Source organism: Wickerhamomyces ciferrii, contig 00197 (genome assembly GCF_000313485.1).
Source record: "Wickerhamomyces ciferrii WGS project CAIF00000000 data, strain NRRL Y-1031 F-60-10, contig 00197, whole genome shotgun sequence".
NCBI classification, from domain to species: domain Eukaryota; kingdom Fungi; phylum Ascomycota; class Saccharomycetes; order Phaffomycetales; family Wickerhamomycetaceae; genus Hansenula; species Hansenula ciferrii.
The window spans coordinates 1-24,571 of NW_011887543.1; the positions used below are offsets into that span (position 1 = coordinate 1).

A 24,571-nucleotide genomic window follows, 5' to 3' on the forward strand; every position below is an offset into this window, starting at 1 on the left:
AAGGATATTCAATTAGCTAGAAGATTAAGAGGTGAAAGATCATAGGTGTAATGTTGTTGTTTTAATGATAAGTTATAAATGGTTTTGTTATAATTATGGTTTTTTAGGGATATAATTTTTTCACTTATTTTTAGGTTGTATATTAGGTTTTTAATTAAGGATTAGTAAGTTTAATGATTTATGTTGTAGAGTATTGTAATTATAATCTCATAATGATTTGATTGTTATGAATTTCTTATTATTGTATTTTAAGAGTTATAATGTTTTTCATGGTCTGATTTTGTCTTGATTGTATTTGGAGTTACTGGTATAAAAGGTACATTATCATATCTAATCTACAAATCACAATAAACACAACAAACTTCCACCAAAACCACCAAATATAGCAACTTTAGACTATTTGAATCATTCATTTTATAATAATAATCATGTATTCATTCAAATTAATGGTATTTCTTATTCTCTTTGATCCAAATTTGGTAGTTTGAAACTCCATATTTCTTATCATTATTCAATTTTTATCCCGATAAGGAATCTTAAAACATCGAAACTCAAAACATCATAGATTATATACGTACGAATATACTAGTATTTATATTTGATATGATTATTGTGTTTGTATATAAACAGTTGATATTCTAATATATTCAAAGTATGGTATAGTCTATGTAGCTTGTACTTAATACACCAGACTAAATATTATGACACAATGTTATTATCACTCATTGATTTACCATTCAAATTAGATAAAGATAATTTCAATATTTTCATTATAATATCATTTATATTATCAACTTTATCATCATTATTATGGTTTTATAATTCAAAATCAAATCCCCCAAAACCATTACCTTCCAAACTTGCTCAAAATAATAAAAGAAAACCAGGTCATTGGATCCCAGAAGATTATAAATTTCCTAAACCACAACCATATCCAAATTGGAATATTTATGATTCAGATCCAATTGCTTATAGACCTTTTAAACATAAATATAATGTTACTATGGGTATAAGAAATATGAATCCTGAAGAATGGATTGAAATTGATAATAAATGGTTAGAATTCCATGAATTAAAGAAACAAAGATTACAAACAAAAGGAAAAGATTTATATGGAACTTTACCAATTGCTTATGATGCTTCATTGGAATTATTAGATGAATTGAAAAATTATTTACCTGAACGTTATCCATCAATGTTTAAATATAATTCCACAACAGGTGTCTTATCAAATTTAATCACTGGTGAAGATTGGGGAACTTTTGATCTTAAAACCAAAGAAATTGATCCAATGTTTATTATAACTAATTTATTACAAGATGATATTGCAATAATGATTGAACTTGAGGATGGTCAATATTATTTAAAAGCTGGTGCTATTGTCCTTCCAGGTTTTTGGAGATTAACAGATAAATTAAACATGCCATTATCAGAAATACATACTTCAGGAGATGTACCAAAATATAATACTCATCTCAAGAAATCAATGGAAAAATTCTTTACAAGATTAAAACCTGAAACTTCTGTGTTAAGAAATAATTATTTTATCCAAACTGATAAACATCTTGATTGGTCTTCAAGTATTGGGAAAGAATCTGAACAAGGGGTTGGTTGGTATACTGCACCCGTTGCAACTGATATAAATCAAATTTATTATAGATCTGAAAGACAAAGTTTAAGAAAATTACCCAAGACAGGTGCTGTGGTTTTCACTATAAGAACTTATTTCATTCCAATTATTGAAATTGTTGATGAACCTTATGTTCCATTAAGATTATTAAATGGATTAACTAGTTGGAGTAATGATGTTAGAGAATATAAAGGTTTTAATAAATTTAAAGATGTTTTGTTACCTTATTTGGAAGGGAAGGCTAAAGAACAAGAGGTTTTGGGGTATACAAGAGAAAATGAAAAAGATAATTTCCCACTTTAAATGAAAACTAGGTGTCTTTGTTTATTGTTTATGTCAATTTATGTCAATTTTTAATATATGCATTATGATTTATAACTTGATTGTAGTATGCTATGTTCTGAACATTGATTTTCACGCTGGTGGTAAAAATGATGCAAATAATATAGGTTGTAAAAAATTCCATAAAACTAAATACATAATCCAATATTGTCCTTTGTTATCAATAATCAAATCACTTAAATACCAATAAACCAAAGGTAAAAACCCTGAAATCCTCAAGATAATTTGAACATGAATGAAAAAAACCAATAAAATTAAATGTAACCCACCAATAATACTTAACTTGACATCTTTGGAGTAATTATTTTGAATTGATCTGAAAATTAAATAAATCATTGGTGATGCTATAATAAAATTAAATAAATTATTTGGGGTCCAATAACGTAAAAATCCAACATTCCAATAATGTCCTTGTGCATATGAATAAATTGATGGTATTAATGAATCACACCATTCTGATCTATCAGGACAAAATTCTCTATAGGGGAAATAATTTAATATGATTAAGAAACTGAATAAGATTGATCCTGATAATAATGGGATTAATTTTTTTTGAAGTTTGAAAAAAATGAAATCATGGAGGTATAAACCACCAATGATTATTGTGTTTGATCTTGTTAATACTGAGGCACCAAAAAGCAATGATGATAATAAATATGTGAATTTGTTTTGATTATAATATAAGACCAATCCACTTAGTAAAAAAAAATTTGATAAATTTTCTGAATATGGAACCAAACTGAAAACACCCATTGTTGAAAATAATGTAAAAATCCCACTTAGATAACTTTTCTTTAAATTATGAAATTTCACCCAAGTTATTTGGAAAACTAATAATGAATTAATAAAATGTAATAAATTTGTTATCATGACAGCCCATATAAATTTATTTTCTGTAGGTAATGAATTAATAAATTTCCACCAAAGAGGTCCAAAAACCCATTCATGTTCAAATTGAGGACCCGAGTGGAATGATCTATGAAAATAAACGTTATCCCAATGTATGAATTTATTTAATATTTGATTTATTGTGGTGTTTGATGATATATCATATTTATTAGAACTTATATCAAATTGATTTGGTGTTATGTAGATGATTCCTAATTGGATGGTTTTGATAGCTAAGAACCAGAGGAAAAGTCTGGTTGTGTACTTCATTGTAACCATATCCTTAACCCACTTCTAATAAATGAACTTTTGAAACAATTGTTCTATGGATTGTTGATGTTTTTGTTTAGTTGTCTTATAAAAATTCAAAAGCACTGTCAATATTATTCGGGGTTTTTAAATTTCTAAAAAAAGGAAAATGTTTTATAATTAAAAGAAGGCAATTCGGGTAGAAAAGTATAAGAATATAAGTTTTAAAGGGTTATAATCAGTTTAAAGATGCCTATAATTCATAGTTTGATAAAGAGAGATTGTAAGTTGATTGTTTATGGAGGTTACTCCAAAAAGAAGTGGTTTAAATGGGTGAATGGTTGTCCATTTTACCATTTTTAGAAGTATAACCATTAAATGAAAAAGAATGAATTACTAACTAAAACCAAAATAGCCTGTTGGGGATGGGGTTGTGCTAATGCTTCATCATCATGGAATTGGGGGAGATGGATTCTTTTCGTATTGTTCATATTAGCCATCTTATCAGTGATATTAGCAGCTATTCGTATAAATAAAAGAAGAAATATCGAAGGAAGAGAACCTATAAGAGGAACAGCTTGGATAACTCCACCAAGTTATTTACATGCTACTAATAATCAACAAACACAACAACCTTTCGTACCACCTTATACTGCACAAGCTAATGATAATGATGCTGGTTATTATGATAATCAAGGAACGTTCCATCCAAATTTTAAAGCTCAAGAAGCTGCTGCTAATAGTGCTAATGGACAATATGGACAATCACAACATTTAAATACACTCGTACCTGATCAAACTGGGGTTTCTTCACCTTCAAATACTTATCAACCACCATCAGGACCTCCTCCAGGTCAAGCACAAGTTCAATTTACAGGAGATGATCATGAATTAAATTTCCAAAGAGATTTTTCTCGTTATTATAATAATCAAAACCAAGGGAATAGTAGTCAATTTCAACCACCTTCTGGTCCACCACCTGGTCAACAACAGAATGATTTAGAATTGGATAATTTTTCAAGACCTGAAGGTCCACCACCTGCACATTTAAAGAATTGATTACCATTGGTTCACTTTAAGAATTGATTTTTTGTTTGTATATGATTGTCATTTAATACTATGTTTTTTTGGGTAATGAATAATGAGTAATTATGAGTAGTTGTTAGCTATATATTTCTCTAATACTTGTATAAATATCCAATTTGAGTCCATTTTAAGTCACTTTTGTCAACTTTCTTCACTTTAATAGTCCACTGATAACGGTTTCATTCGCTATAAGTTTACCGGGGAATTTGAGCTCTTCACTGATTGGGACATTATGCGCGCGGGTTCTTATGGAGTTTGAAGAATATATAAAGTCGATGAATTCCAATAAATTTATGATCTTTTGATTATATTTTGAGTAAGTATAGTTTATTTATTACAATGGTTACTCCTACTTTCAAAGACCCAGAAATTATTAGAAAAGGTGCCTTAATCAACGGTGAATGGATCACTGAAGGTCCAAAATTTGATGTTACAGATCCAGCAACTGGTGAAGTTATTGCTCAATTACCAGATCAATCAATTGAATCTGTTGATAAAGCCATTGATGTTGCTTATGATGCTTTCAAGACTTTTAAAAATACAACTCCAAGACAAAGATCTCAATGGTTAAGAAATTTATTTGATTTAATGACTGAATATAATGAAGATTTAGGTAAAATTGTATCATGGGAAAATGGGAAATCATTAGCTGAAGGTAAAGGTGAAGTTAAATATGGTGCTTCATATTTTGAATGGTATGCTGAAGAAGCTCCAAGAGCTTATGGTCATACTATCCAACCTGCAACTCCAACAAATAGAGCTTTTACTGTGAAACAACCAGTTGGTGTATGTGGTATTATTACACCATGGAATTTCCCAAGTGCAATGATTACAAGAAAAGCAGGTGCCGCTCTTGCAGCAGGTTGTACTGTTGTTATCAAACCAGATGCTCAAACTCCATTATCTGCATTGGCTTTGGGTTATTTAGCTGAAAAAGCTGGTTTCCCAAAAGGTGTTTTCAATATTGTTCTTTCACAATCTAAAACACCAGAATTTGGTTTAAAATTATGTGAATCTCCAAAAATTAAGAAAATTTCATTTACAGGTTCAACAAATGTTGGTAAAATATTAATGAAACAAAGTGCTTCAACTTTGAAAAAATTATCATTTGAATTAGGTGGTAATGCACCATTATTAATTTTTAAAGATGCCAACTTGGAAAATGCAGTTGAACAAGCTGTTGCATCAAAATTTAGAGGTTTAGGACAAACTTGTGTATGTGCCAATAGAATTTATGTTCAAAAAGATATCCTAGATCAATTTGTCACCAAGTTCCATGAACGTGTTTCCAAGTTCACCATAGGTCATGGTCTTGATGAAGGAACAACTCATGGTTGTATGATTAATACCAAGGCATTAAGTAAAGTTGAAGAACATGTTCAAGATGCTGTATCAAAAGGTGCACAAATCATTGCAAAAGGTGGTCGTCGTACAGATTTAGGTGAAACTTTTTATGAACCAACAATTTTATCTCAAGTTACTCAAGATATGAAAGTTGCTAAAGAAGAAACATTTGGTCCTCTTGCTGCAATCATACCATTTGATACACCGGAACAAGTTGTATCATGGGCAAATGATGTTGATGTTGGTTTAGCTTCATATGTTTTTTCTGAGAATTATGCAACATTATATAGTGTTAGTGAAGCTTTAGAAACTGGTATGGTTTCATGTAATACTGGTATTTTCACTGATTGTGCAATTCCATTTGGTGGTGTTAAAGAAAGTGGATTTGGTAGAGAAGGTTCATTATATGGGTTAGATGATTATATGGTTATTAAAGTTGTTAATTTAGGTAATATTCCAAAATTACAAGTGTGAATTAAGTTGTTTGTTTGATTGATTTATAAAGTCTATCTGGATGGACTTGGTATTTAATAGATGCACATTGATTTATAGAATATGGTGAATTGTAGTACAAGCTGTAGTATTTCATATCGAAAATTAGATGAGTTATATATCATATAAAAACTAAATAGAATCAATAATTTCTTTCCAGCAAGCTATAACAATACACTATTCATTAAAACATTCAATGGTTTTCAGGAATAAATTCATCTAAATCAAATTTATTAAAATTTTCATCATTATCAACTGAAGCCAATCCAAAATCAATAAAAAAACATTCATCATTCTCATCAAAACAAAATTCATGTCTTTCTAAATCAATACCTGCCAATTTCAATAGCTTAATTTGTCTTGCAAAATTATGTTCCCGTCTAATATTATTGATTTTATTATCATTTATAAATTCAAAATTTTCAAATATTAAAATTGGTCCATAAAAAGTATTATCTCTATTTATCCAAAAATCATGAAGCCAACAATATTGTAAAAGTTTTGGAGTGTTGATTTGATTAACTTTACCTCTAGATGAATTCCAATCTTCTATTCTTTTTAAAGCAATGAATTCTCTTAAGAAACTTGTTATAATGGTTTCGTAAATAGATTCCCAATCTTTATCTTTTATAGAACTTAGAATGTTTAATTCTGATTCATCATAATCACGCGTGATGTTTTGTCTTTGTTCCAAGTGTAAGTATTTTGATTGATAAAAATCATAAACTTTACACAAGACATTTTGATCAGGTTTGACAAATTCCAAAAATTGTTTCCTTGGGTTAAAATTCTTGAAACAATTATTTGATGATGCAATAATTTTCAAACATATTCCATTTGAGAATTGTGATAAAATCTTGGAATCTTTGGAAATAACTTGACTCACAAATTTAAATATATCATTTGTATTACAAATCATACCAGATTTCCTAATCTTGTGTTTGTAAATTTTATCTTGTTCTTCATTTTGAAATAACATTGTACTTTGTAAGGAAGCACTTTTATTTGTTCTTGTTCTTGTACTAGGTGGTTTTGGGTTGTTATCTTCTTGTTTCATTGTTTCATTCGAGTCCTTGTCTTTCAATTTGAACCTGTGTAACAGAAATCACATTGATATATAAAATAATTGTAGTAAATTATAGTTAAATTATTAAAATTCTCATTAATTTTGCCCTAATAATCTATTGTACTTATTCAAATATTCGCGAATTCACTCCACTTAAATTTTTTTTTTTTTGATTTCAAATTTTTTTTTTTGATTTGATTTTTTCAATTTTTAAATTTTTTTGTTTTCTGTCAAAAAAGATCAAAATTGGAAATCAGATTTTAAGATTTTAAGCGCCATAGTTGAATACAATGATTTATTGAACATTAGTTGTTAATTAGCTGTTTATTAAGGTTGTTATTAAGGTGGTATAATGGACTTGTATCAACAATTCCCTCAATCTTCATTAAATTTTGATCCAGAATTTGAAAAGCTATTGGAAATCTTCACAACAAGATCAATATCAACTATTGATATCTTGACAACTTCACCAATTGAATTATCAAATCAATTAAATATATCATTATCCCAAATTCAAAAATTCATATCAATTTTAAAAATCCAAACAAATAAACAACTTGGTGATGATTTAATTAAAGGTGATGATATTAATCAGGAAGTTTTCACTACTGGTGACCTTGAATTTGATAAAATTTTAAATGGTGGGTTAAGGACAGGTATGATTACTGAAATATTTGGTGAAAGTTCAACAGCAAAATCACAATTTTCAATGCAATTAACCAAAACAATAAACCTGAGTCCTGATCAAGGTGGTTTGGGAGGTAATTCAGTTTATATATCAACTGAAGGAAATTTAGAAACTAAAAGATTGATTGAAATTAATCCTGGGATTGAAAATGTTTATTATATAAATTGTTCTGATTTTGAAACTCAAGAACATATATTAAAAGTTCAATTACCTCTTTTATTAAAAGATCCTGAGAAGAATATAAGATTAGTTATAATTGATTCTATTTCTCATCATCTTCGAGTTGAATTATTAAATTCCAATTATGAAAATTTTAATAAAAATCAAATTATTTTACAAAATTTAGGAATTTATTTAAACAAGTTATGTACAGATTTTAATATTTCAATGATTTTAACAAATCAAATTAGTGATAAACCAGATTCAAATATTTTAAACACAAATTTTAAAAAAATTTCAATGGATTATCAAATTGGTTGGTTATCAGGTTGGTCTTCTCAAGATATTAGAAATAGACAAGATAATGAATTTCAATTAAATTCCAAAATACCAACATTAGGTCTAAATTGGAGTAATTTAATTAATGTTCGTATATTATTGAAAAAAAATTATAAACCTGGTTGGGAAAACCCACAACAACAAGAACAATTAGAACAAGAACAAGAACATGGGAATTGGATTTTAAAAAGATATTTTAAATTAGTTTATTCTTCAATTAGTTTCAATAATGATGAAGTTGAATTTAAAGTTTTTAAAAATGGGTTGTTTTCTGTGAAGAATTGAATATATTTGTTGAAAATAAGAAACAATGGGTATTGGTATTGGTATAAATGTGGTATTGATATTATTGATATGGATAATTGATTGAACTCAAAGCAAGCTTTTCGTTCAATTACTCAAAACTCAAAGCTAAAGCTTTTCGTTTTGATTATGTCTCCAATTCAATATCCCCCACAACCCCTTGAACATTCAATCCATCATCACTTTCAATAGCATCATCAAACCCATCATAATCATAATTTTGATAATTTTCATCATCAGAACAAGTTAAATCATATTCTTCCATTTCTTCATCATCATGATCAATAGTTAATCTTCTCTTATTAAGAGATAAATTTGGATTTAATTTTGGTGAAGTGATTCTAAATCCATTAAGATAAAGATATGCAACTCTTTTCCGTTTCTTGTTAAAGATAAACCATTTAAATGTCCATAAATGACCTGGTTCATCATCTAGGAATGATTGATTTGAATTTATATCTGTTGAATCATTATCACCTAAGTTTAATTCATAAATTATACAATCATTTAAATCCATATGAGAATTTATTATATCAAAAATCCAAGATTCTGAAGATTTACCTAATGAAATTAAAGTATTTTCAAATTTTGATTTTAAAGAATTTATTGAATTTAATTTTTTAAAATTTATTGGATTTAAATTTGAAAAATCATAATCTGGATAAGTTTGATTTAAGATACCAATAAGATAAGCAAAAGTTCTTCGACTTGCAGTTTCATTTAAAGGACCAAATGGAGTTGATTCTAAAGATTTTGGTGAAGTTGATTGAGTATGTGGATGAACATCACTTGAACTAAATCTTCTTTTTTGTTCCCAAAAAGTGTTACCATTATGATTAGTGTTACCATTATCACCAGGTATTATTTCATGATTATTATTTTCCTTTTCTAATTCTTGTTGATTAATTAAATAATCAAAATGTTTATCAATAGTTTTATATAATTTTCTATCAGATCCAACTGGTTTAGTTGTAAATAAATCACAACCACCATTGATATGACATTCATTAGTATCAAAATCTAAGAATTGATTAATTTGTTCAATATCATTTTCATCAATGAACTGGGTGTTGTTGTTGTTAGTATTTGGTGATAAGGTGATGAGTACTAAACGTGGGTAGTAAACATACCTTCATTTTGGATAATGGTACTTTGATAGTAGTTATTTTAATAGCAAAGTAGATCTAAGAGTAACACACCAATATATATATATACTGATATTATATTATCTGTTTATTTTCTGTCTCCTATCAGTTGATGTAATTATAATCTCGTGTTTTATCTGTGCTTTTGTTTCCTCAACAATCGTGGGATTTAAAATTAATTTCTCACTAAAAAAGCGCGGAAAATGGAAAAAGTTACCCTGAAAAATAAAAGTAAATGATCACGTGAATATTACATAATCAATTACATAATCAAATATAAATAAAATAAACAATGACATCATTTTAACAATTTAGTTTTTTATTTTCCTTTCAAAAGTATTTTTTCTTAAACAGTAGCAAAGCAAACAAGTATTAAATCAAATGATAGACAATTATTAACAAACATATCTATTAATGAACAATACAATGCTATCTATTAACTATACTATCAACTATCAATTACTAGTAGTACATAACCCTAACAAGGCAATGCACAACCAGCCATCTCTTCCTTACATAAGCCAATGATTTACCTTAATTTCAGTTTGTTTTGATTTTTTTTGCATGCAATGGAAGAATTTTTGATGTGTTTTGATTTTAGATGGAACATTTAACAGGAAAGAAGGAAGAGACAATTAAACAATTGAATAACTAGTAGATAATGTATAATGTAGAATCTAGATAGTAAATAATTGTGTATTACATCATTATAAGCCCCAATTCCAAGTACTTCTCTATCATTTTAGTCTTTCTTCGATCTTCATAGCAATAATCGTATGCACATCATAATAAATTTCACTTGAATTTCATCTGCAAAGATTATAAAAACATCAACATTCCCAAAAAACATAAACAACAAAATAAACAACATCATCAATTACACAGAGATATACAATTCAATATGGCTGAACAAAAAGAAGACGCTAGTAGTTCTACTTCTGCTTTTGTCTCTTCATTAGTCTTTAATGGATTAATCCTATTAATCTTAGTCTTAGCTTTTGTTGCTTTAAGACCAAAAAATAGACGTGTTTATGAACCAAAAACCCTAGATTTAAAAGATACTAAACCGGAACAAAGACCTCCAAGAGCTCCAAAAGGTCCTTTCCAATGGATTACTTTCTTATTATCAAGACCTCAAGGTTATTTATTACATTATGCTGGTGTTGATGGTTATTTATTTTTAAGATTTATTTCAATTTTCGCTGGTATTTCATTCCTTGGTTGTTTTTTGATCTTACCTGTTTTATTACCTGTTAATGCAACTAATGGTAATTCATTAAAAGGTTTTGAATTATTAAGTTATTCAAATGTTAAAAATATAAATCGTTTTTATGCTCATGTCTTTGTTGCTTGGGCTTATTTTGGATTTATAATGTTTGTTATCTATAAAGAATTGGTTTATTATGTTTCTCTAAGACATTCTATTCAAACTACTCCCCTTTATGATGGGTTATTATCTTCAAGAACTTTATCCCTAGTTAATTTACCAGAAGATTATCTTTCTGAAGATGAAATTAGAAGAATTTTCCCAATTTATACAAGATTATGGTATGCTCGTGATCATACTGAACTAAATAAATTAGTTGAAGAACGTACCAAACTATCAACCAAGTATGAAGGTGCCTTGAATGGTGTCATTGCAAAAGGTGTTAAATTACAACAAAAATTAACTAAAAAGGGTGAAACATTACCAACTGAACCACAAGGTTATATTAAAAAAGAACCAACTCATAAATTGGGTAAAATTCCATTTATTGGTGAAAAAGTTAATACTATAGATTATTCAATTGATAAAATTGGGGAATTAAATACAGATATTTCAGATCGTCAAAAAAATGCAAATACTGCTCAACAATTACATTCTGTTTTCATTGAATTCCCAAATCAATTGGAAGCTCAAAGAGCTTATCAATCTGTTCCATATACTGATTTGAAAAAGACAACAAGATTTATTGGTGTTGCTCCTGATGATATTATTTGGTCAAATTTAAAAGCTTCCAAAACTTCAAAAACATTGAAAAGAATTGGTGCAAATACTTTCTTAACTTTATTAATTATCTTTTGGGCTATTCCTGTTGCTGTGGTTGGTTGTATTTCAAATGTTAATTTCTTGATTGAAAAATTACCATGGTTAAGTTTTATTAATAATTGTCCACCAGTTATCTTGGGTTTAATTACAGGTCTTGCACCAACTATTGCTTTAGCAATTTTGATGTCCCTTGTTCCAGTTTTCATTAAATTAGCTGGTAAAATGTCTGGTGCTACAACAAAACAAGAATTAGATTTATATTGTCAATCTTGGTATTATGGATTCCAAGTTGTTCAAGTTTTCTTAGTTACAACATTAGCATCAGCTGCTTCATCAACTGTTACTGCAATTATTAATGAACCAAAAAAAGCTTCAACTTTATTAGCTAAGAATTTACCAAAAGCTTCAAATTTCTATATTGTTTATTTCTTATTACAAGGTTTAGGTATGCCAGGTATGGCATTATTACAAATTGGTCCATTAATTGTTTCAAAAGTCCTTGGTTTCCTCAAGAACACACCAAGAAAAAAATGGGAATCATTTAATACTATTGGTGGTCCTTCATATGGTGTCTTGTATCCAGTTTATCAATTATTAGTTACAATTACATTTTGTTATGCTATTATTCAACCATTAATGCTTGTTTTTTCAGCATTTGCATTTGCTTTAATGTATATTGCCTTTTTATATAATTTGATTTATGTTCAAGGTGTTGATACTGATATGAGAGGAAGAAATTATCCAAAAGCCCTTTTACAAATCTTTACTGGTATTTATTTGGCTGAAATTTGTTTATTAGGTTTATTTATTATGGCTGAAACTTATGGTCCTGTTGGTTTGATTGGTGCTTTAATGGTTGCTACTGTTGCATTCCATATTTGGTTAAAATATAAATTTGTTTCATTGTATGATGCTGTCCCTGTTAATGCAATTTATGAAGCTAGAGGTGAAGGTTCATTATATCCAAATCATGATCAAGGTTTTAAAGAAATTAGAGAAACTGGTAAGAATTATATTTCTGATAATGAATCTAAAGGTTTTACATCACATGGTTTAGATGATACTAAACCTCCAGTTGTTCCAGGTTCAAGTACTGGTGGTGTTTTAGGGGATTCTAATTCTTCAAGAAATGAAACTGTTATTAATGATGGGAATACAAATACTTCAAGAACAAATGAAAAAATTGGTGAAGATGGTGTTGATGTTGAAGGAGGTCAAGGAAACTCTTATGATCAAAAACAAATTGAAACTGAAACTGATGTTAATAAAATTGGTTCCCAAGCAAAAGCTCAACCATTAGATGTTGTTAAAAGATTTTTTGCACCAAAATCTGGTTATTCTTTCGCATTAATTCGTTCACAATTACCATCAATTTTTAATTTATCACCAAGTTATAAATCTGAATACTTGGATAATGCATATGTTGACCCAGCAGTATCTGATGATGAACCTCATATTTGGATCCCAAGAGATCCTTGTGGTTTATCAACTTATGAAATTGAAAAAACTGGTGGGAAAGTTGATGTTAGTGATGAACACACTGAATATGATGATAAAGGTAAATTTGATGTTACAGGTCCTCCACCTTCTTATGAAGAAGCTGTTCAAACTTAGGAGTTTATGAGTTGATCTAATGATTTTATTTTCCCTTTATACACTATTTACAATTACAATTACAACTAATAATTAATTTTTAAAATTATGACACTTTTCATCCCACTAGATCTCTGTTCTTTTTTCAGGTTTATTTGTTATATTTTATCATATTTGTATTCTTACTTATCTTACTATTTTTTTACTTTTCCTTTGTTACTTTTTTGGACTTTATAGCTTTTAATTAAATTGAAATTGAAATTGATTAAATAATGTTTTATGTAAGAAGTTTATACTATTCGCGAAATTTTTAGTTTGTTATCTTTTATGGGGAATTTTTGAATTCTTATTTAAATTGTGAAATTGCCACTTTGATTTTGGAATGAAATAATCAGCAATAAACAAAGAAGACAATCAATTGGTGCTAATAGGTTGTTATTTCAATATGAGTGAACGAATCATCCAAGTTACAATCCATCATGGAACCATTTCTAAAACTTCATCATTAGAATTATCCAAAATTAATAAAGAACGTTTAATTAAATTAGTTAGGAAAGAATTAGGTTTCAATAAATCAACAAGTTTTAAATTAACAAGAAAATCTAAAAGATCAAAAAAATATGTTCCATTAGTTGATCATGGTGATTTTAAAGCATTAGGAAGATCATTGGATGTTAAGAATCATTTGAAATTAAAGATCGAAGATGTTGTTGAAAAAGAGAAGGAGAAGGATGAGAAGGATGATGACAAGGATGAATTTGAATTTAAACAAAAGGAGTATGATTATTTGGTTACTAGAATTAATGAAATGAAGGAATCAATTGATCAATTTAAACAAAAAATTAATGAAAAAACACCAATTCCAAATGATCATCAACGTCCAGACTTAGTTTCAATTCCAACAAGAATTCAAAACATTTCATCAAATGTTATTCATCCAACTATTTATTGTGATGTTTGTAATCCATTTGATGATTATAATGGTCGTATCAAGGGGACAAGATATCAATGTAGAGATTGTTTTAATTATGATTTATGTGAATCTTGTTATGTACAAGGGAAATTTAGTGGTGATCATTTGAAAACTCATTCTATGAATAAAATTTCAATTATTCCAAAAGATTGTTTTGTTGGTGAACAAGTTGATGAGAATGAGGATGTTGAAACTGTTGAATCTGTTGAAACTGCTGAGGAGAAAGGTGATGAAAAAGGTGATGATCCAAATGCTATTTATTTAGATATTAATGTTGATCCAATTGATTCAAAAGAATATGAATCAAAAATTGTGGAATTTGTTTCCAAGTATAATGATGTTTCAAAATTATCAAAAATTTTATCAAAAATTCAAACATATGATCATTTATTATCATTAACTGATAATGATGAAGTTTTATTATCAACTATGGTTGAATCATTTATTGAATCAAATAAAAATCAATCAATTGAGAATAAGAGTTCAATTTCCAAGAAACCAAATTTATCAATTGAAATTTCTCAAATTGATCAAACTTTAATCTTTCATTTACAAAATAAAAGTTCATTATTAACACCAAAAAATTTAACATTAGTTATGAAAATTGTTAATAAACATGAAGGTGAAGGTGATATTGATAATGTTACAAAATTTAATTTATCAATTGGTCCTCATTCAATTTATCCAAATGGTCATAAAAGATTATATTATAATTTAAATGGAATTTATGAATCAAATTTTAAATTATTTGATAATAAATTTACAATTGAATTATTTGATGAATTTAATAAATTATTCGCATTAGGTATTTGTATTAATGGTTCTGGATTAGTTGAATTAAATGATGATTTAAATGTCTTGGAAAAATTATCAAATATTGATATTGATGATAAAGATGAAGATGAAATTGATGAAGATGGTTCATCAGAACAAATTTTACAACAAACTAATTCAAATTCAAATTCAAATTCAAATTCTGATTCAAATTCATCATCAAGTCAATTTGTTACACCATCAAATTCAACATTTATTACTGATCAAATTTTCCAATCAAAAGAAGATTTAATTGATATTGAATCTAAAACAGATTCATTAGAATCAACAGAAACAGCAGATTCAGCATCAACAACAGAATCACCAAAAAGTTCAATCAATCCACGTTCTTCAACTTCAACTTTAACACCTGAATTTTTAGAAGTTGATGATAATCTTGATGCAATTGATGCAGTTGTTAGTACTGATTTATCAGATGATGAAGTTGATGATAATGATAGTTTTACTGAAGATTATGAAGTCTTATCAACTGATGATTATTCAGAATAGGTGGTTACTTTCAATTCGTAAGTTAACATCTTGATGTTGTTTAACTTTTATGGTTACTTTTATGATTATTTTACTTTTTTATTTTTACTTTACTTTTATTGGGTTGTTTTTTTTGGGCCTAGGTTTTATTTTTATGGTTATTAAGGGATACGCGTACAAAGGTTATTTCAATTCTTTTTTATACTTTTATATATTTTCAAATATTTTAAATGATGATTGCTTTAAATGAATTTTGAATTTTGTAGTAGTTTAAAATTTCAAAAGTGTTGATGGAAGTCGCGAAATATTTTTAATTAAATCAAAAGCTTTGAAAAGTAAACCGTCAATTGAAATCTGAACCCATAATCTGAACTAGACTAAGAAAGAAGGACACTTAAAGGCATAGAAACTACATCAGTATGGCATCGAATACACAGGATACACCAGCATTAACAGAAGGTAAGTCTTTCCAAGCTTCCCAAACGGATCATCATTGATTAAAACACTAGAAATATAGTATACTAACAAATTAAGAACAAATATATAAACAAAAATGTAAAGATTTAAAAAAAAGAATAAATGAAGTTGAAAATAATAATAAAGTTGCAACATTAGCCGTGGAAAGAACTAAAATTGCTGTTAATAGATTACGTTTACAATATGCTATTTTATTAGAAAGATTAGAGAAAAAGGCAGTTATACCTGATGGTGATGAATTATCAGATTCTTCAGATGTAAGTAGGGAATCATATTGATTTGATGGAATTGTGAGACTAATGATTGATATAGGAAATTGAAATAAGTGAGAAGAAGAGTAATGGGAAGAGAAAGAAGGGTGTTTTGAATAATTCTACTCCAAGAGATCCTGATATGCCAAAAAGACCATTAAATCCATATTTAGTGTATGTATTGACCTCCTAGAATTAATGAGGATAAGGTACTAATTGTTCTTTATAGTTTTTGTGAAATTGAAAAAGAAAAATTTAAAAAAGAAGCAGAAGCTGAAGGTAAACAAATTGATTTATCTAAAACATTAGGTGAAGCATGGAAACAATTAAGTTCTGAGGCAAAAGAACCTTATTATAATATTTATAATGAAGATAAAGATAGATATGCAAGAGAAATGAAAACTTATGAAGCTAATAAAAATAAAAAAATTAAAATTGAAAAAGATGATAAAGATCATGAAAATAAAGAAGGGGATGATGAACCAGGTTCTGGTGGTAATGATGATAAAAAGGAAGATACAGTGGAACCTAATTCAGAAGCGTGAACTATAATTCTTTGTTTATTTAATGTCTTAAAATCTCAGCTACGATTTTTATGTATTCTATTTCTAAAAATGCAAAATTTTATTATGTTTTAATTTCTATTGTACAATTATATAATTACAAGTTTTTAACCTCTTCTTTGTGATTTCTTTTTGGTATGATAATAACCACTTTCATCTTTTTCATGTCTTCTCTTTTCTCTTGTTCTTTCATGTTTTCTAATTTTTCTTCTTGCAATTGCTTCAGGTGCAGTTACTGCTAATCTTGCTCTATTTGTTCTTCTTTCTTGACGTTTATTCAAGACATTTTGACGAACTTTTGAATAAATTTGAACATATTCTGTAACACCAATTTTATTTTCAATCATTTTCATACATTCTGTTGATAAATTATTTAATTCTTGTTTTTCATCAGAATCTGATTCTAATTCTGTTAAATTAAATAATGGTAACATTATAATTTCTGAATCTTCAAATAATCTTTCCTTACTTAAAATTTGTGAAATTAATGCAATTAATTGAATACCTGATTTTTTGGAAATGAATGTATTTCTTTCAGATCTAATAACTCCACTAACTTTACTAATAACCCAACTTGTCATTTTTTGAACAGTCTCGCCTTCAACTTCAGCTTCTTGTTCTTCATCATCACTTTCATCTTCATTATTTTTCAATTTTTCATATAATGTATTATTAGTTTCCCAATATTGAATCATTGTTGCAAGATTTTTAATAATTTGTGAACCTAATTTTTCATCAACTGAAGGTGCACGTAATTGATGAACTAATCTATATGCAATATTTTGTAATTCATCATCTTTAAATGTATCTTCTTTGACAATTAATGAACCAATCAATCTAGTTGATGCTAATCTAACCCATGAATGTGGGAATAGTAAACAATCTATGATATTCTTTTTCAAATCAGCATCTAATTTAGTTGAATCACTTTCAAAAATTAATGGTAAACAAGTTAATGCACCATAAACTAATTCCCATGTAACTAAACCTTCAGATTCTGCTTTAGAACTTTCTAAAACATTCTTAATTGAATTCAAAACAGCTTCATCTAATTCACTACCAAAAGTGGATGTAACTTTTAATTTGATCTTGAATAATTGGAATGAACATTTTAATAATGATGAATTACCTGCATTTAACCAACCTAAAATATATTTTTCATAATTTTCCACTCCAGTTTTTTCAAAAATTGAAGTAATTAAAGCAATTGACATTTCACGACTTTTTGTTGAAGTTTCAGAAATTAAAATTTTAGCTAAAGCAACAAAAAATGATGAAGATAAAGCTTCAACAAGTTCTTTACCTGATTTATGTAGAATCAAATGAATTAATTCCATAACTGATTGTTTACCAGTTTCTGCTGGATAACTTAAATTATTAACCAAAAATTTGAATTGTTTTTCTAATCTACCTCTACCTTGATCATATTCCATTATAAATTGGAAATAAATACTTCTTGACATATCTCTTCTTTCTTTATGATGACTTGTAACCATAACTTCTCTAATTTTATCCATTGTATCATAAATTTCTGGAATCATAACATGTTTAGCAACAAGTGCTTTTAAGAAATTAAATGCAAGACCTTGTCTATTTTGTTCAGTTAAATCAGGTTGAACTTTAATTAATAAATTTTTCAATGAAGAGTCTTTCAATTTTAAATCATCTTTATGACGAATAACATTTGATAAAAATTTATAACATGCTTGACATAATTCAGATTCAGTTGATGGATAATTTTCAATAATTGTTAAACATCTTCTTGCAGAATTTTTAAAAATATCAATTTCTGTATCAAATTCAACATTTATAATTAAATTGAAAACTTTTAATCCACTAATTATAACACCTTCATTTTCAGAATTAATAGCTTCAGTTAAAAATGGTAAAAATCCAATTAAATTTTCTGCAACAACAAATTCAGAATTTTTATTTAATGTAACTCTTAATAATTCAAGTGATAATTTTTGGAAAGTATCAATATAAATTGAATTTTCAGTTTCAACTTTTAATGGTTTAGATTCTAATTGAACCAAGAAATGACTTTGATCTTTACCAGTTTTTCTTTCAGGTCTTGAAAAATCCTTTTTAGATTCTGCAAATAATTCATAACATAAAATAAGCATTTCCTTAGTATGCATATCATCATTTTTATGAATACCTGATGAAATTCTTCTTAATAATTCATCTAATTTATTTTGAACTTTATAAGTAATTCTTTCTTGTAATAATAATTGAATTGGTCTAACAACACTTTGGAATTTATTTAAACTTAAACCTTTTGTAAGCATTTCTGCAGTATCAAAACTCTTGTTGAATTTGATTTCCTTCATATTTGTTCTATAATTTTCAGCTTCTTTTTCCATACCTGTTGTACCGAAAATATTTTCCATAACAATTTCCATAATTGCTTCAGAAGATTCATCTAAATCACCATGTTCAAATGTCATTGCAGAAAGAATATGATGAACTGTGAAACCCAAGACATGAATTTGTGAACCACGAGATAATGCAGTTTTCAATTCACTTATGATAAATTTAATATATTTAGCACCTAAAATTTCAGTAGCTCTTGTTAAATATTTTCTTGTTGCATCTCTTGTTTCATCAGATTTAGCTCTTAAAACTTGACAAATATTTGTCAAAACACCTGGTAAAACAGAAACAATACGTTCATGAGTTAAACATTGGATTAAAGAAGCTAATGATTCAATTAATGGTGTTCTTAAAACAACAGTTTCATCATCTCTCTTGTTTAAAACTTTTGATAATGGTGTAATCATTTCATTTTCAATAAATTTATTTAAAATATTTTCATCTTTTGGTAAACCTTGAATATAATTTTCTTCTTTATTTGTAACAACATGCATTAAAGATTTTGTAATTGCAATAATTAAATTAACAGAATCTCTTAAAGTTTCACTACCTTCTTTTAATCCACTCATATATCTTCTAAAAATAGCTTGATATTGTTTAAAAGTAACAAATCTCATTAATGATTGAATAGTAATATTAGCTTCATTTGAAATATTTCTAAATTTTTCATCTTCATAAAATGCATAACGTTCCACAATTGGTAACATATAATGAGAAATATTTGAACTTGAAATATCTGAAGCTTGATCACCTAATCTCTTGATAGCTCTTTGACGTCTATGAATTTGAATATGACCAACATTAATAAAGAAATTAGCTTCTTCATCACCATGGAATAATAATGATTTCATATCATTAAATTCTGTAAAATGTTCAGTTGATACAATATGTGATAATAATGAAACATATTCAAAATGAACAGATTCATTTTTTGATCTTAAACCCATTCTTAAACTTGGTAATAATAAATCTTTATAAATATGAACAAGATTTGAATCATCATTACTTATTATAATAGAATCAATAAAACGTCTTAATAAATAACCAGCATTAGTTCTAACTGATAAATCTTCATCATTAACATGGAATAATGATGTATTTAATAAAGGTAACCATTCTAAACGACCTAATTGGGAATATAATTCATCATTAATTTTTCTAAAAGCAGCTAATCTTCTATCATAATCATATTCATTTAATTGTCTAGCAGAAAAGGAATTTAATTCCACAATTAATGAAGTTATTTCTTGAACTTGATTGAATTTCTCACCAATAACTTCAAATAATTGAACTAATAATTTACGTGATTCTTTATCAGTAAAATTTTTCAAAAATTTTGAACCAACAATATATAAATTTTCAATATCTGAGAATTCACCTTCAAAATTTTCCACTAATGCAATCAATACTTTTAAGATTTGCACTTTCATATCTTTTGGTAATCCACCAGTTGGTTTTGTTAAAATTTTTGTGGAAAAATCAACTAATGATTGTCTTTTTTCTTGATTTTGAACATGTCCTTTTTCAACTAATGCTAATAATAAATTAATAGATTTTGTTTGTAAAATTTGACTTGTTGAACGATTTAATATAATTGGAATAGATTCTAATGTATTATCAGTAATAATTTGAAATAATTTTTGAAATTTCTTCTTTTTGGAATTAAATGCTGATATAACATTAATTGAAAATTCAATAATTTTTTCCACAACTTCATCTTTAGTATTTGAATTATGTAACAATGATAAAATTTTTCTTGTTGGTTCATGATCATTAATTAATAATAAATCTTGATAATTTAAATATTCAGACCAACAAATTAAAATTTTTAATAATGAAGAAGGTTGTTGTAAATTTTCAATTTCAAAATTTTCAAAACGTGGTTGTAAAACAGATTCATAAATTGATTCAATATGTAAATCCCAATCAAATGAAGTTGAAACTTGAAATAAATGATATAAATCCTTCATACCAGCTTGTCTAACAGAACGGGCAGTATTTAATAATTGAACATCAGAAATTTCATCTTGATTTTTATCAATGATTTTTTGAGCAACAACTAATGAATTAATCATTGGTGGTAATATAATACCTGCAAAATTTGAAAATTTTTCACCTAAATGATTCAAGATATCATTTAATAAATTGAAAAACCCATTTGATTTTCTTAATGAAGTTACCGTGATTTGATCAACTGATTCATCAAAATTTTCTAAAACTGAACCACCACCATTCATTCTTTCAAATGCAAAACCTAGGAATTCTGCAATGAATTTTGAATCTAAATTTGGCAATGAAGTTATTGCAGCAAATTTAATACCCCGTTTAGTACCATTTGTTATAGAACTTTGAGCTCTTGCAAATAAAATTCTTGAAATTAATGGCATAACATCATCTAAATCTTCAGATTCTAAAGCGGTTTCACTCCCCGTGGCTAATAATTTGGAAATTTCATCTCTAAATAATGAATCATCTAATAAATTTAATAAATTTTCTCTATATTTTATAACATGTTGATTTTTAAAATTTAAAAGATTATTTAATGCAATTTTTCTTGCATCTGGATTTTTACTTGATAATAACCTTAGGAATAATTTATATAATTCATCAGCTTTTGGTGCGGTTTTTAATTTTTTAAATAAACTGAATAATGATAACATTGAATTTCTATCTTTTTTATTTAAATTAATTGAACCTTCTTCATTTTCTTCATCATCATCATTCTCAAACCCATTAAAGACTAAAGTTTCTAATTCTTCAGCATTTCTTTCAGCTAATGAAGGAATCTTTGTTAAAATTTTTATAGCATGAGATGTAATAACTTCAGGATAATCCACAGGTGAAAATCTTGTTTCAATTAAATTAAAAATTGAATATTCATAATTAATAAATTGATTAACCACTGAGGAAATCCCACCAATAATTGCAGAAAATCTTGATTCTAATGAATCCCATTCTGTAGTGGAATCATCTTCATCCATTGGTTCAAAATCAAATGATAATTCCAAATGAGGTAAATTTTGTCTATTAATAAAACTAAATGTTAATTCCCAAACCAGGGAAGGATCTTTATTATAAGTATTTGGTAAAACTTCCCAAATTGCTTCCCAAGCAGGTTGGAATCTAACAGTTAATAACCCAAATAAAAATTTAAAATATAATTGATTTGTTAATTGATTTGTTTGCATTAATTTGAAATCATTGGATAATGATCTCATTCTTATTGCTATATCACGGGCAGTTTCTAAAGTTAATGGAATTTGTTCAATGATTAAACATTGATTAGCAATTTGGGTTAAATTTTCATCATTTAGCTTTGTGGATAGGATGTTTATCCAGTTTAATGAATTTATTCTAACTTCATGATCTGGGGATATTAAGTTATTAATCAAGACTGTGATTAATTCAATTAATTCATCATTTGATAAATCTAAAGTCTTGATAGAATTTATAAATTTATATGAACATTTTAAAAATTCTTTATTTGAACCTAATTTTAAGAAATTTTTTAAAATTAAATCACGAACTTGTGAAACTTCTTCTTCGGTATTTAATAAGGTTAAAATTTTAGAAAGTATAATAATTTTTAAATAAGAATCTTGAACTTGATTATTGATATCATTGAAAAATTTTAATAAAAATTTTTGATTATGGAATGATGAATATGATAATATTGAAATTCTCCAAAAAATTTCAATTAATTCTTTATCAGAGGTTATTTCCAAGTTTTTTAATTGATTTAAACATGCTTCACCTGCATCTGATGATAAAACAATTGAAATTTTTTCAGAATCATCTTTTGAACCTAATAATTCTCTTTCACTTAAAATTTCTAAAAATAATGCAATTTGTTGAGTTTTTGAAGACCAATTTTTATTAATAAATTCCTGGATAAATGATGAAGCATAAGTTAAAGTTCTTTGCTTGGATAAATCTAAAATCTTTATAATAAAAGGTAAAAATAAATCATTTAATTTTATCATTGATTTAAAAATTGTATTATGATACTTGGTTAAAGTTTTAACATCTGAATTACGAATTAAAATTGAAATTAAATTAACAAATAATGTTTGATCTTTTGTTGATAATGGAGTTGATTCATTTAATTTAAATGATTTTATAATAGAATCAACTAAAATATCCCAATTTGGTACTTTATAACCAGAATCTGCAAATGTTAAAATTGTTAAAATTCTTAAATGATTAGCTAAATGTGTGTTAGGAATTTCATCTAATAAATTTTCACTTTGTTTTAAAGTAATATCATATAATTCATTAACAGCTTCAGGAGAACCATAATTTATAACAGTTAAAAGCACATCACAAGTAATAACAATAGATTCAACATTATTAGAATTTTTCAATAAATTTGTTATTATTGATGAAGATTTTGAATGGATTGAACCTTTTGTTGATTTCATAGCTTCACTGAAGAATGTAACAGCAGCTTGTTTATATTGTGTTGTATTTGAAGTTGTTGTATTTGATGCATTGTTAAAGACAAATTTTATAACTTTATTTAATTCATCAATTGAAGATTTTCTAATAAGGAAAGCTAAAGCTTCTGATGAGAATCTTGAAATATGTTCTTTGGCATTTAATAAAGGTTCTAATAATTTAAAAGTGGGTATAAGATCTTGAACTAGATATTTTGATAAATATTTAAAAATATATGCTAAACAATTAAATTCCCATTCTAAAGTATTTGAATCATTATTTGCCAGAGCTAATTCAATGATTAATTCTAAAGTCTTGGTATAAAACTCCATAAAATCAGGACCAAGATCATGAACAAATTGTGTTAATAATTCTAATAAAGGTTGTAAAGATAATGGATCTTTTTTAATGATATGACTATGTAATGAATCAAATATTTGAGATTTATAATGTAAGATTTGTGGTAAACTTTGAACAAATGAATCCACAGATTCAACAAACCCGGTGAACACAGCAGATCTATTAATTTCTGACCATCTTTCATAACTAGCAACGAAATGTGAAGTTTCAGTTTCATCAAAAGCTCTTCTATTTAATTTTTTAGATGGTTCAATTTTGATAGAATCGATTCTCTCTTTGAATGAGGAATAGGCATATCTCTTTGCCGATTTGGTGGTTTTGATCTTGGGCATGGTGACAGTAACAACCTAGCAATGAACCTAGCAATAACCTAACAACAACCTCTTCAATCAACTATTCTTCCCAAACACAGCGGTTAATTTGTTCTTCCTATAAAAAGTATTTTTGTTTATGTTAAATTAATTTTTTTTTCTGCTCAT

The 24,571-nt window shown here is 26.9% G+C and overlaps 10 protein-coding genes across 10 annotated transcripts; 7 read left to right on the plus strand and 3 right to left on the minus strand.

The window, feature by feature from the left end:
* Positions 1-709: 709 nt before the first annotated feature.
* BN7_5026 (heme-dependent oxidative N-demethylase family protein) lies at positions 710-1,933 on the plus strand (the record flags this gene model as incomplete). The annotated part of the gene is made up of 1 exon (XM_011274363.1): positions 710-1,933. One exon carries the CDS (start codon positions 710-712, stop codon positions 1,931-1,933), a length of 1,224 nt encoding a protein of 407 aa, XP_011272665.1.
* Positions 1,934-3,487: 1,554 nt separating this feature from the next.
* On the plus strand, positions 3,488-4,168 carry BN7_5027 (resistance to Congo red protein; the record flags this gene model as incomplete). The annotated part of the gene is made up of 1 exon (XM_011274364.1): positions 3,488-4,168. The coding sequence occupies one exon, from the start codon at positions 3,488-3,490 to the stop codon at positions 4,166-4,168; it is 681 nt and encodes a 226-aa protein (XP_011272666.1).
* Positions 4,169-4,534: 366 nt separating this feature from the next.
* On the plus strand, positions 4,535-6,013 carry UGA2 (succinate-semialdehyde dehydrogenase (NAD(P)(+)); the record flags this gene model as incomplete). Its single annotated transcript, XM_011274365.1, has 1 exon — positions 4,535-6,013. One exon carries the CDS (start codon positions 4,535-4,537, stop codon positions 6,011-6,013), a length of 1,479 nt encoding a protein of 492 aa, XP_011272667.1.
* A 211-nt stretch (positions 6,014-6,224) lies between these two features.
* BN7_5029 (uncharacterized protein) lies at positions 6,225-7,088 on the minus strand (the record flags this gene model as incomplete). Its single annotated transcript, XM_011274366.1, has 1 exon — positions 6,225-7,088. One exon carries the CDS (start codon positions 7,086-7,088, stop codon positions 6,225-6,227), a length of 864 nt encoding a protein of 287 aa, XP_011272668.1.
* Positions 7,089-7,449: 361 nt separating this feature from the next.
* RAD57 (putative DNA-dependent ATPase RAD57) lies at positions 7,450-8,568 on the plus strand (the record flags this gene model as incomplete). The annotated part of the gene is made up of 1 exon (XM_011274367.1): positions 7,450-8,568. The coding sequence occupies one exon, from the start codon at positions 7,450-7,452 to the stop codon at positions 8,566-8,568; it is 1,119 nt and encodes a 372-aa protein (XP_011272669.1).
* A 145-nt stretch (positions 8,569-8,713) lies between these two features.
* On the minus strand, positions 8,714-9,722 carry MAF1 (RNA polymerase III-inhibiting protein MAF1; the record flags this gene model as incomplete). Its single annotated transcript, XM_011274368.1, has 2 exons — positions 8,714-9,649; positions 9,717-9,722. The coding sequence occupies 2 exons, from the start codon at positions 9,720-9,722 to the stop codon at positions 8,714-8,716; spliced, it is 942 nt and encodes a 313-aa protein (XP_011272670.1).
* Positions 9,723-10,632: 910 nt separating this feature from the next.
* Positions 10,633-13,374, plus strand: PHM7 (Phm7p; the record flags this gene model as incomplete). The annotated part of the gene is made up of 1 exon (XM_011274369.1): positions 10,633-13,374. One exon carries the CDS (start codon positions 10,633-10,635, stop codon positions 13,372-13,374), a length of 2,742 nt encoding a protein of 913 aa, XP_011272671.1.
* A 424-nt stretch (positions 13,375-13,798) lies between these two features.
* Positions 13,799-15,649, plus strand: ATG34 (Atg34p; the record flags this gene model as incomplete). The annotated part of the gene is made up of 1 exon (XM_011274370.1): positions 13,799-15,649. The coding sequence occupies one exon, from the start codon at positions 13,799-13,801 to the stop codon at positions 15,647-15,649; it is 1,851 nt and encodes a 616-aa protein (XP_011272672.1).
* Positions 15,650-16,047: 398 nt separating this feature from the next.
* Positions 16,048-16,901, plus strand: NHP10 (Nhp10p; the record flags this gene model as incomplete). The annotated part of the gene is made up of 3 exons (XM_011274371.1): positions 16,048-16,087; positions 16,190-16,366; positions 16,630-16,901. 3 exons carry the CDS (start codon positions 16,048-16,050, stop codon positions 16,899-16,901), a joined length of 489 nt encoding a protein of 162 aa, XP_011272673.1.
* Positions 16,902-17,026: 125 nt separating this feature from the next.
* UTP20 (Utp20p) lies at positions 17,027-24,424 on the minus strand (the record flags this gene model as incomplete). Its single annotated transcript, XM_011274372.1, has 1 exon — positions 17,027-24,424. One exon carries the CDS (start codon positions 24,422-24,424, stop codon positions 17,027-17,029), a length of 7,398 nt encoding a protein of 2,465 aa, XP_011272674.1.
* Positions 24,425-24,571: the final 147 nt, after the last annotated feature.